This window comes from Argopecten irradians, chromosome 3 (genome assembly GCF_041381155.1).
Source record: "Argopecten irradians isolate NY chromosome 3, Ai_NY, whole genome shotgun sequence".
NCBI classification, from domain to species: domain Eukaryota; kingdom Metazoa; phylum Mollusca; class Bivalvia; order Pectinida; family Pectinidae; genus Argopecten; species Argopecten irradians.
This window is the reverse complement of record NC_091136.1, coordinates 48,288,603-48,300,438: the sequence shown is the minus strand read 5'-3', so window position 1 is coordinate 48,300,438 and position 11,836 is coordinate 48,288,603. Positions and strand designations below refer to the sequence as shown.

At 37.8% G+C, this 11,836-nt stretch overlaps 2 protein-coding genes across 2 annotated transcripts; one reads left to right on the top strand and one right to left on the bottom strand.

The window, feature by feature from the left end:
• Nucleotides 1-1,514: 1,514 nt before the first annotated feature.
• Nucleotides 1,515-7,258, bottom strand: LOC138318888 (uncharacterized). Its single transcript, XM_069261691.1, has 3 exons — nt 7,047-7,258; nt 4,427-4,557; nt 1,515-2,135 (listed from the first exon to the last, which is right to left on the bottom strand). Exons 1-3 carry the CDS (start codon nt 7,198-7,200, stop codon nt 2,109-2,111), a joined length of 312 nt encoding a protein of 103 aa, XP_069117792.1. The 5' UTR covers nt 7,201-7,258; the 3' UTR covers nt 1,515-2,108.
• A 184-nt stretch (nt 7,259-7,442) lies between these two features.
• LOC138318887 (ribonuclease H2 subunit C-like) lies at nt 7,443-10,547 on the top strand. Its single transcript, XM_069261690.1, has 3 exons — nt 7,443-7,614; nt 9,530-9,762; nt 10,271-10,547. The coding sequence occupies exons 1-3, from the start codon at nt 7,482-7,484 to the stop codon at nt 10,322-10,324; spliced, it is 420 nt and encodes a 139-aa protein (XP_069117791.1). The 5' UTR covers nt 7,443-7,481; the 3' UTR covers nt 10,325-10,547.
• The last annotated feature ends 1,289 nt before the right edge of the window (nt 10,548-11,836 follow it).

Below are 11,836 nucleotides of genomic sequence, written 5' to 3'. Positions count from 1 at the left end.
TTAACGCCAAATAAAGTTTGGATACATATTTATACGATGAGAAGATCATACCCTGCCTTCACTCCGTTTCACCATCTGTCAGAAATCTTCCGTCCGTCGTTCAGAGCTACGTCATCGCAGCTAAATCGTGACCACCTCAATCAAATTAATGCTACAAAGTTTACGAGGTAAACCAGCTTATTTCAGGAGATCATCAAACCAATACCAAGATTTCAGATTTCCAATAAACCAGATCAAAAAGGTCTAATGATTAATAAGTAATCACAATTTTACAACGCACCATCACACACGACCAAAAGACATGACGGGAAGCGATCTCTCAATCTTCTTTCTGTAGCAGGAGCAAAAACACTAAATGTGACGTTTGTGAAAACATCAGTTACACTAAATATGCAACTTAAGTCTGGTTTTTAAGCAACTTTGTTTTGATAAATCGGATTCTGAACAGACATACCTGTCGTCATGCACTTTGGCTAGCGCTAGCGTAACTTTGGTTTAGCAATGCTGGTCGTGCAGCTATGTTGGAAGTTAAGCGTGACGAGATTAGCAGGGACATAAAACCGCAAGAGTATATAGAACCGCCAGAACGCAAAACCATGCATGCTTAATTACATGTACCAAATAAAACGATAATTTCGAGCAATTCAGCTGTCAGACTTGTGCGATTCAGGCTACATTTGTATGCGAGTATGCTGAATTAATCACAGGGCCATGTATAGTTTCTATATGAAAAAATAGCCAGAAATACATATAAAATTTTATATGTATTTCTGCTATTTTTTCATATAGAAACTATACATGGCCCTGTGATTTAATAGAGTCCAGAGATATCGCGTCTTTTCTCATTTCCAATTTCCGCAATTCCCATTATTAAACACTTTTAAACTGACGAGACGACACATAAGCTCGCTTCACTACCTAATACAAGTGATACATCGATAAAGTAACGACCAAAGTAATAAACTATGGTACCTATAACATTGATGCTAGCGTCCCAGGCTAACTTTAGAGATATTGATGTCTTTCCATATCTTTCATTTGTATTAAGGGTCCACATACCAACATCCGTAATAAAATAGATAAGGAAGAGCGCCAATTAATAGGCACTCTGTGCATATGAAAACTTACTTTGTTACATAAGTGTTGTCTCGCATTCACAGCACTCATGGTACCCGCACATCTATCTGTTTGGTTCACATCCGATTGGTATATCCACGGTGATTGATGATTCCGTGATTTCTATGCTTTTTTGTTCATATAATTATCTGTACATGGTTCTCTTATTGTATGTTCGTGTATCCATGGCAGCTTTAGTTTGAACAATCAATACTAAAACAAATGCCAGTGCCTTATCTTCAGGCCTTTTATGTGAAGAATAGATTCTCCTCGTGATTCAAAAACATCAAAGCAAAGACATTTACTATATTCTGTACATCAAAGATGAAAAATATCTCATTCTGCAACTTTTTAAATATTATTTTAAAAAATAAATAAATTTAACACCACACATTACATAACTTCTTCACACATGTACATTTAAAATAAAGATAAGAACTCAGTGTTGTTACATACACAAAACAGTGCTTAGTTTCTAATATAACTTTGAGAACTAAACAGAAATTTTGATACTCAGTCCTCAGAGGGTCATATCAAAGTCAAACACTCATCTGGTAAATCCTTGATTTTCCACTCTGGTACCAAATACTAAAGCCGATTGAAAATTGACTTAGGACACTGGAACTATCTGACATGGTAATTGACTCCTAGAAGAATTTTCTGACAAGCAACTAGTTTCAGGTGCTGATCCTTCTTTCATAAAATAAGAGTCAAAATTTTTATTATTATTTATGATACATAGCAAAATATCACACAGAATTCTTACCTTTGCACATTACAAAAAAGTGCCTGATTAGGCCAAGGATATGAATCTGAAATTGTCACACTAAAGGCAGTCAGTTACACAGTCTGGTCACAACAGTTTTACAGTTTTGTAAATGTCCTCAACAACTCATCCTCTGAGTATCTCTGACAGTTCTCAGCTGATACACCATGTACTGGTTAGAATGTCATTAAATGGATTACCTGGTCCATGCCTCTATGTAATTATCTCACTCTTCATTTTTGGGAGTAGTTACCTGCAAAAAGGGAAAGCAAATGAATCTCTACTTAGTTGATTTGTATTGTAATATCAATATCTCTCAGTTGGACCTTAGTTAGCAAGTCTGGTGTACAATCAAGTGTGGGGAAATATTTATATTAAACATTCAAGTACATGTCATACAAAAGCTTCCTGGTTCGACCATTCATACTTTTCATACTCCACAATATTTTTATACATGTACTATTAACATAAATATCACTAATTTTGGCAATACTGCCTAATGTTCTTTAATGTTTGTCAGAATTAAATCAAACATATTGAATCTTCAAAATGTGATTAAATTTTTGTATTGAACAACATTAAAACCTCTTCTAGATTTGTAAGTATAACAAGAGGCCCAGAGGGCCTGTATCGCTCACCTGGTTTGTAATGTCAAGTCATGTTCGGAATACAAGTTCATTGTTTCTTTTCTGAAGGAATTTGAATATTTACCTCTTATTTCCCTATTGGGCCCCGCCCCTCATGCTCCAGGGGAGGGGGGGGGATGTTTGTGGCCAAATTTGGTTACAATCCATACAGAACTCTAGGACAAGTAGTGATTTATAGGATTTACCTCTATTTCCACTATTGGGCCCCGCCCTTCCTGCCCCGGGGGGGGGTCAGAGCCAAAATTTATACAAGTTCTGTTCCCCTTCCTCCAAGGATGTTTGTGGCCAAATTTGGTTACAATCCATGTAATACTCTAGGACAAGTAGTAATTTATAGGATTTACCTCTATTACCCCTATTGGGCCCTCCCCTTCCTGCCCCCGGTGGGTCAGAGCCAAAATTTATACAAGTTCTGTTCACCTTCCCCCAGGTGGGGGGGGGGGGGGGGGGGGTCAGAGCCATAACATTAGATATTAAATCTGATTGCTCATATATATTATAACAAAAATTCCGGTAGCTATAAATGCAAACTTTGTTTACATCAATCAAGTGTGTTTTCATACGGGTAGATTTTATCATCACATATAAAATAAGAGGCCCATGGTCCTTAACGGTCATCTGACTAATGGCACAATACAACATAGTCATTTAAAGATTTTAGCCATTTCGACCCCTGTGACCTTGAATGAAGATCAAGGTCATTTTTTTTTAAAACAAATATGGCAGCCCTTCATCCTAGCATGTCACAGGCCCAAAATCAGGTCTCTAGGCCTCTTAGTTATTCACAAAAAGTTATTTTTAGATTTTAGCCTATTTGACCCCTGTGACCTTTGATGAAGGTCAAGGTCATTCATTTGAACAAACTTAGTAGCTCTTCTTCCCAGCATGTCACAGGCCCAATATCAGGTCTCTAGGCCTCCTAGTTATTCTCAATAAGTCGTTTAAGGATTTTAACCTATTTGACCCCTGTGACCTTAAATGACAGTCAAGGTCATTAATTTGAACAAACTTGGTAGCCCTTCATCCAAGCATGCTGCAGGCCCAATATGATCATCCTAGACCTTTCGGTTCTTGAGAAGAAATTGTTTAAAGATTTAAGTCTATTTGACCCCTGTGACCTTGAATGAAGGTCAAAGTCATTCATTTGAACAAACTTGGTAGCCCTTCATCCCAGCATGTGGCAGGCATAATATGAGAACCCTGAGCCTTTCGGTTCTTGAAAAGAAGTCATTTAAAGATTTTAGCCTATTTGACCCCTGTGACATTGAATGAAGGCCAAGGTCATTCATTTGAACATACTTGGTAGCCCTTCATCACAGCATGCTACATGCCTAATACCAGTACCCTGGGCCTTCTGGTCCTTGAGAAGAAGTCGTTTAAAGATTTTAGCTTTTTTGACCCCTGTGACCTTAAATGAAGATCAAGGTCATTCATTTGAACAAACTTGATAGCCCTTTATCCCAGCATGTCAGGGGCCCAATATCAGGTCTCTAGGCCTCTTAGTTATTCACAAGAAGTTGTTTAAAGGATTTTAGCCAATTTGACCCCTGTGACCTTGAATGAAGGTCAAGGTCATATATTTGTACAAACTTTATAGCCCTTCATCCCAGCATGTCAGGGGTCCAATATCAGGTCTCTAGGCCTCTTAGTTATTCACAATAAGTTGTTTAAAGGATTTTAGCCTATTTGACCCCTGTGACCTTGAATGAAGGTCAAGGTCATTCATATGAACAAACTTGGTAGCCCTTCATCCCAGCATGCTACAGGCCCAATATCAGTACCCTGGGTCTTCTGGTTATTGAGAAGAAGTCGTTTGAATGAAAAGTTTACGCACAGCGGACGGCGCACGACAACGGACAGTGCATGATGACAATAAGTATTTTAACATTTAACTTACTTCTTCATTTTCCACAATAGAAAGTCCCTTTATTTTTATATGTCTTTGCTTGGATGTTACTCCTAACATCGACCATAGCTGATCATTTATTGCCTGAGACGACCGCATATGAGATTCCTTTATTTCATTATCTGTAATATAACGACAAATAAATTGTACATTTATGCATGAATCATTCATCCAACAACATACCTGTATCAGGACACACAATTAATGTATACAAATGACATCTTGTCAATACCTGTATAGTGTATACACAGGACATCCTAGGCACACAATACCTGTATACAGATGACATATCCTACACAATACCTGTATATACAGGCCATATCCTACACGATACATGTACCTGTATATACAGATGACATATCCTACACAATACCTGTATACAGACGACATATCCTAAACAATACCTGTATACAGATGACATATCCTACACAATACCTGTATACAGACGACATATCCTACACAATACCTGTATACAGATGACATATCCTACACAATACCTGTATACAGATGATATATCCTACACAATACCTGTATACAGATGACATATCCTACACAACAACTGTATACATATGACATATCCTACACAATACCGGTATACAGACGACATATCCGACACAATACCTGTTTATACAGGACATATCCTACACAATACCTGTATACAGTATATACAGGACATATCCTACACAATACCTGTATACAGACGACATATCCGACACAATACCTGTATACAGATGATATATCCTACACAATACCTGTATATACAGGACATATCCTTCACAACAATTGTATACAGACGACATATCCTACACAATACCTGTATATACAGGACATATCCGACACAAAACCTGTATATACAGGACATATCCTACACAATACCTGTATACAGATGATATATCCTACACAATACCTGTATACAGATGTCATATCCTACACAATACCTTTATACAGACGACACATCCTACACAATACCTATATACAGATGTCATATCCTACACAATACCTGTATACAGACGACATATCCTACACAATACTTGTATACAGACGACATATCCTACACAATACCTGTATATACAGGACCAAGGACGTATATGAGAAGGATAAGTCACACTGGGTTTTTGGGAAGTCCAAGGCAGGCGCTTTTGTGTTTGTGCACTGACCGTGACGTTGGGCGACGACTGATTTTCCTTTGATATCCGCCGGCGCAGCCTTTGATGTAGCTTGCGGGTGCGAGGGTTATCGTTTTACTTTCTGAAGCGGGCTGTCATTTCATGAGCTATTGTATTTTTTTAACGAAAATTAAAGACATTTCATCTTAATTTTACGTTCTTAAAGCAAGTGATAAATGTTGTGAAATTTAATAAACTTTACACTAGTGTTTCGTTTGATTCGATAAGATAAGTATTTGTTGAGAAAAATGGTTTTTATTCCCGGTTCATAGGCCTCTCGCGTGGTATTTAGTAATGTAAAGAGGCAGTCACGAATCCTTCTCACTTATAAATCCTTGACAGGACATATCCTACACAATACATGTATACAGATGTCATATCCTACACCATCCTCGATACTCCAGGGGTTCCGATCACTTACGATCTCTACACCCCTGGACTATCTCATCGTAAAACTGGAGGCAACAGAACAGAACAGGTAATTTAGTCCTTTGATGTACATCAAAAGAGCCGTATAACGGTACACTGTGGTTGACTATGTGGCTTTGAAGTTGAGAGTCGCTCTCTCTGTAGTCTTCAAAGGAAATCTTTGCTGGTCTGTGATTGGTCAAATATTTTCAGCTGAGCTGCCTTCAATTTCACTATGAGATAGTCCAGGGGTGTAGAGATCGTAAGTGATCGGAACCCCTGGAGTATCGAGGATGATCCTACACAATACCTGTATACAGATGTCATATCCTACACAATACCTGTATACAGATGTCATATCCTACACAATACCTGTATACAGACGACATATCCGACACAATATCTGTATATACAGGACATATCCTACACAATACCTTTATACAGATGTCATATCCTACACAATACCTGTATACAGATGTCATATCCTACACAATACCTGTATACAGACGACATATCCTAAACAATACCTGTATACAGATGTTATATCCTACACAATACCTGTATACAGATGACATATCCTACACAATACCTGTATATAGATGTCATATCCTACACAATACCTGTATACAAATGACATATCCGACATAATACCTGTATATACAGGACATATCCTACACAACAACTTTATACAGATGACATATCCAACACAATTCCTGTATATACAAGCCATATCCTACACGATATATGTACCTGTATACAGACGACATATCCTACACAATACCTGTATACAGATGACATATCATATACAATACCTGTAAACACAGGACTTATCCTACACAATACATGTCAGCTGATGCATGTATACACATGACACCTTAGTGACCTTACACAATACCTGCATGTACATGACATCTTAATAACAGTACACACATTTGATAGCACTGTCAACCACAGCGGCTCGATTTTTATTTTTTTATAAGATTTTCTCGCAATCGAGCCCCTGTGCTGTCAACCTGTCAACAGTTTGGAATACTTACTGATATCGGCTATTGATGTCGATCCATCTGGTTTCTGGAATACTGTTGAAACTATTGTGTAACCTGTGACATTAAATGCCACAAACAGCAATCCTAGGCGACCGTACTTCTTCCAAGCAGGGATTTTTGAGGGATCTTGATATCTGTATCTCATTTTCACGGTCACGCCATGTGCTTGTTTTGCTTCATTGCCTGTGTCCTCGTTGCGTTTGCCTCTATATTCCGGAATTGATATTTTAAATTCACAACATTCTGTTTACCTTTTCAGTTATCATCATACAATCAAATAAAATTTGAACATGACATATATCAGAAAGAAAAATAATATGAACGCAGGTAAAAAAGCTAAATTTTATCTGAAAAAATATATGGTTTCTGATGTTACAAAATACATCAACGTCGTTTAAACGCTTATCATTTGGCGGGAGGTTAAAAATGGCCACCTACATGACAGTTTCCAACGATTTAAATGATATCAAGCTTCATGCAGTGCCATGTCACATTCAATACGACGGGAAAGCAAATATTGCACAATATTTTGAATCTAACGTCGTAAAAACTGATGAAGGTAATTCAGTAATCATTTAATTATTATTATTCATCAACCTGTGCACAGGCGTCTGCATCTCGTTTTGGAAAAATAAAATATCCTATCCCTACTTAGGCCTAGTAGGGGTAGGTTATCATATTTTTATCAAACCAGAAGCAGACGCCTGTGACCTGTGTGTGTGTAATAGGAGCTGGTCGGTGTGTGTTGTACTCTGATGTACATAATGTTAAATACGGCCTCTGTCACTCGGTTTGTACCCTGTTATACATAGTGTTACATTGTAAACAAAATACGGTCTGTCACTCAGCTGTTTGTTTGTTTGATTCAATTAACGTCCTATCAACAGCTAGGGTCATGTAAGGACGGCCTCCCATGTAAGCGGTGTATTGCGTGTATGTAGTGCGAGGTGCGTGTTTTGGGAGACTGCGGTATATTCATGAAGTGGAACTGTTGTACTTTTTATAGTGCTATATCACTGAAGCATGCCGCCGAAGACACAAAGCAACACACCCCACCCAGTCACATTATACTGACAACGGGCAAACCAGTCGTCCCACTCCCTGTGTGCTGAGCGCTAAGCAGGAGCAGAAACTACCACTTTTAAAGACTTTGGTGTGTCTCGGCTAGGGGATAGAACCCACAGCCTTCCTCACAGGGGCGAACGCTCAACTCAAGGCCAAAATAGAGGTGGTGTCAAGGGAGACGTAAGGAAGAAGAGAAAAGATAAGATCCTAAATTTAGTCGCCTTTTACGATCATGCAATAGGGGCAGCAGGTACAATTCTAACGCCCTACCTGCAGGGTGACTGAGCATACTTCTTTGGCTCAGTCCTTAAATTCGTAGATTTCCACGTCGAAGACCCGAGTTCGATCCCTGGTCGGGGCACTCGACAGGAATGTATAAGTTAGGCCTATTTTCCCTGTTCTTATACATGTGTAAGCTAACCAGGTACGCACTGGTGTATACTAGTTTTTGTACACAAGTATGAGGCCTTATATTATTCCACCCTGATTACATTGGTTGGATATTTCGTCAATGGACTTAATGTTAGAAAGTATCTCACCGCGTTAACCTCTAACATTGTTGGAGTAATCATATCATGTACCTGTGTACATGTACTGCATGTCATGATCACATACTAGGACTATGTGCATGTGTACAGCAGCTGACCAGATACTGAGGTAGTCACTAATATAATGTTTTAATCAAATAAAATACATGTAACATTGTTCCAAATTGAGAAATATCTTACCTGCAATGCTCATTTGATGCTCCTCAAAAGTTTCTCCATGTTTAGTTTTTGTTACATGTATATGATGTAAGTGTAACATTTAAATGAGTTGTTAACTTAAAGATGCTACACCACATAGAGGAATGGTATTTATTCTCTGTTTAAAATGGGAGCAAGTAATTTTTATGTGATACCCAAGGGTCCATCGTCCGTCCATCCATCAACAATTTTCTTCTCCTTAACCACTGACCTGAATGTAACAAAATTTTACTGGTAGCATCCTTATGACTGAAAATTATTCAAATGATAGGGCTGACCCCCCAGGGGCCTGAGGGGTGGGGCTAAAAGGTTCAATTTGACTATTTTCATATACATGTAAACAACTTCTTCTCTGAAACTAAGTATGGGATAGCACTCATAATGCAGTGGTAGCATCCTTATAGGGTGGGGATTCAAAATTGTACAAATGATGAAGCTGACCTCCCGGAGGCCTGAGGGGTGGGACCAAAAGGTTCAATTTGACTATTTTCATATAAACGACTACTTCTCATGAACTAATCAATAGCACCCTCAATTGTTCACTGTAAAGTCCACATTGACAAGTGCATTCTATAACACAATTATTCGATAAACTCCGTCTATTTTCAAAAGACGTGTCATGAATACATAATGCTGTATTGATGCAGTTATTGACATTTGCAGGTATGACAACATCTTTTCGTGGGAGACCACTGAAAGGGGCGGTTATCCAAGTACCTCATGGCTACACAGGCCTTATTGTCAAAGAGACAAGAAAAGCTGTGACAGAAGATGAAGACCGTCATTTAACAACCATGAATAAATTCAAAGAAATAAACTATTGGAATCTAGATAAAACACCATGTGAAGATGACAAGATGAAACAAGCTATGAACTGGCTGGAACTAGCTAAAGTGGTAAGTCTGTCGTTGGATCAGAGTTCAATGTTTAACAATAATAGAGTACTATCTAGTAAATAGAAATGTGCTTGTATTTCTGAAAAATTAAAGAAACTTTCTTTGTTGGGAAATTTACAATGACAGGGCCCAGTTTCATGAACATTCCTTAAATTTAAGGAATCCCTTAACTTAAAATTCCCCATAGAAAAGCATAACAGATTTTAAGGAAGGCTTCTTTACTTAAGATTTTTTCCTTTAGTTTCGTAATGCTTTTCTATGGGGAAATTTAAGTTAAGAAATTCCTTAAATTTAAGGAATGTTCATGAAACTGGGCCCAGATCAATTAAGGTTATGTTAAAATATTTGTGTTTCCCATAGCCCTACAAATATATACATACAGACCTTATATGATATCACCATCTACTAGACCCAAAACCTTCCAAAACTCTGATCATCTACCAAAAACTTTAGTGTTACAAATCATTATCGAAAATGAAAAAAGTCATTTTTCCTTTAATAATTCCAGCTCCATCGACCACTGGAAGACGAAAGTAGTCAGAAGAGTACTGTAGGCAATTGATGACCATTGAACTGAGCATCAGCTATAGAGATGATCATGTCAAATGAAATTGTCTCCCTTTGTCCTGTTTCCATGGATTTTCTTTGCATTGACAGATGATGTTTATAAATGTACATTCTAATCACTGCCATTTACCTAGTATGTATTTGTAGTTATGGTATTTTACATCTGTGAAATATTTAAAACATTTTGTGTCAGTAAATTTTCTGATGAGACAAAATTAGTCATGTTTTGAATTTTTTGTTCATGTATATCATCAAATGGAAGAAGTAGTGATGTCAGTCACTTTATGAAGGATCTCATTGACCTTGAAATGTTCTGACATAAATCCAAATGGGATAATTAGAAGGTTCGGACCGTAGGTCACTCATGTTTTTTTGTATACAGTAAATCACAGTTATAACACGAACCTCTGGGTACCAACAAAATCGCTTCGTTATAAGCATAGTTAGTTATACACATATGATATACAGTACATGTGCATCTTATAGGAACCTTGAGGGGGAATGAAAATCACTGTGTTATAACCATGAATTTGATGTAAGCGTGTTCGTTATAAATGTGTCATACTGTACTCGTATACTCTCAATGCTGGACATCCTTAAATGAGTCTTACTGTAAACAGTATAAAACAAGAGATCCCAGAGGGATCTTGGCACCCACCAAAGAATGATCTCTGTCTGAGAATGGAAAGAGGGATTTTTTCTCTGCTTTTCAAACTTTTTCAAACACACTACATATAAAATTTGAGACGGATCGCTATAGTATTTTCTAAGAAATAGTGGTAACAAACTTCAGCACGGCCACCATCTTGTTGACCTTTCAGTTCCAAAATGCAATATGCACAACTAGGGCCCTAGGGGGACCTACTTTCTGAGAAATAGCGGTAACAAACTTTAACTATCAAAATCCAAGATGGCCGTCTGTCAACCATCTTGATGATCGATCGGTCCCAAATTGCAATATGCACAACTAGGGTCCTAGGGGAACCTACATTTGAAATTTGACAAAGATCCCTTCAGTACTTTTTGAGAAATAGTGGTAACAAACTTTAACTACCAAAATCCAAGATGGCCGCCTGTTGGCCACATTTTTGACCGATCAGTCCCAAAATCAATATGCATAACTCACTAGGGCCATAGGGGAACTTACATATGAAATTTGAAAAAGATCCTTTTAGCACTTTCTGAGAAATAGCGGTAACAAGAATTGTTAACGGATGGAAGGACGGACAGACCACGGACCACGGATGAAAGGCGATTTGAATAGCCCACCATCTGATGATGGTGGGCTTAAAATCTAAAGCAACTCTGACTTGCCATCTGTGAGGAAATGCAACACTTAAGTAATGAAATTCTCAGGAAAGAATCTTCTTTTTTGTGTACTTGAAAAATCATTATAGCAATATCAGATGCAAAACAAAATCAACACCGATGGTAATGTTGGTAACTTTAATACACAAGACTAACAGCATGAAATTCAACAACAATCTGATAATCTACATCTGTGATC

Excerpts from the sequence above, each read along its gene's own strand:
- LOC138318888 (XM_069261691.1), bottom strand. The coding sequence starts at position 7,200 with ATGAGATACAGATATCAAGATCCCTCAAAAATCCCTGCTTGGAAGAAG. Across the intron at positions 4,558-7,046 it reads GACATCAATAGCCGATATCA|ATAATGAAATAAAGGAATCT; the intron begins GTAAGTATTCCA and ends GTTATATTACAG. Across the intron at positions 2,136-4,426 it reads CTATTGTGGAAAATGAAGAA|GTAACTACTCCCAAAAATGA; the intron begins GTAAGTTAAATG and ends CCCTTTTTGCAG.
- LOC138318887 (XM_069261690.1), top strand. The coding sequence starts at position 7,482 with ATGGCCACCTACATGACAGTTTCCAACGATTTAAATGATATCAAGCTT. Across the intron at positions 7,615-9,529 it reads CGTCGTAAAAACTGATGAAG|GTATGACAACATCTTTTCGT; the intron begins GTAATTCAGTAA and ends TGACATTTGCAG. Across the intron at positions 9,763-10,270 it reads GGCTGGAACTAGCTAAAGTG|CTCCATCGACCACTGGAAGA; the intron begins GTAAGTCTGTCG and ends TAATAATTCCAG.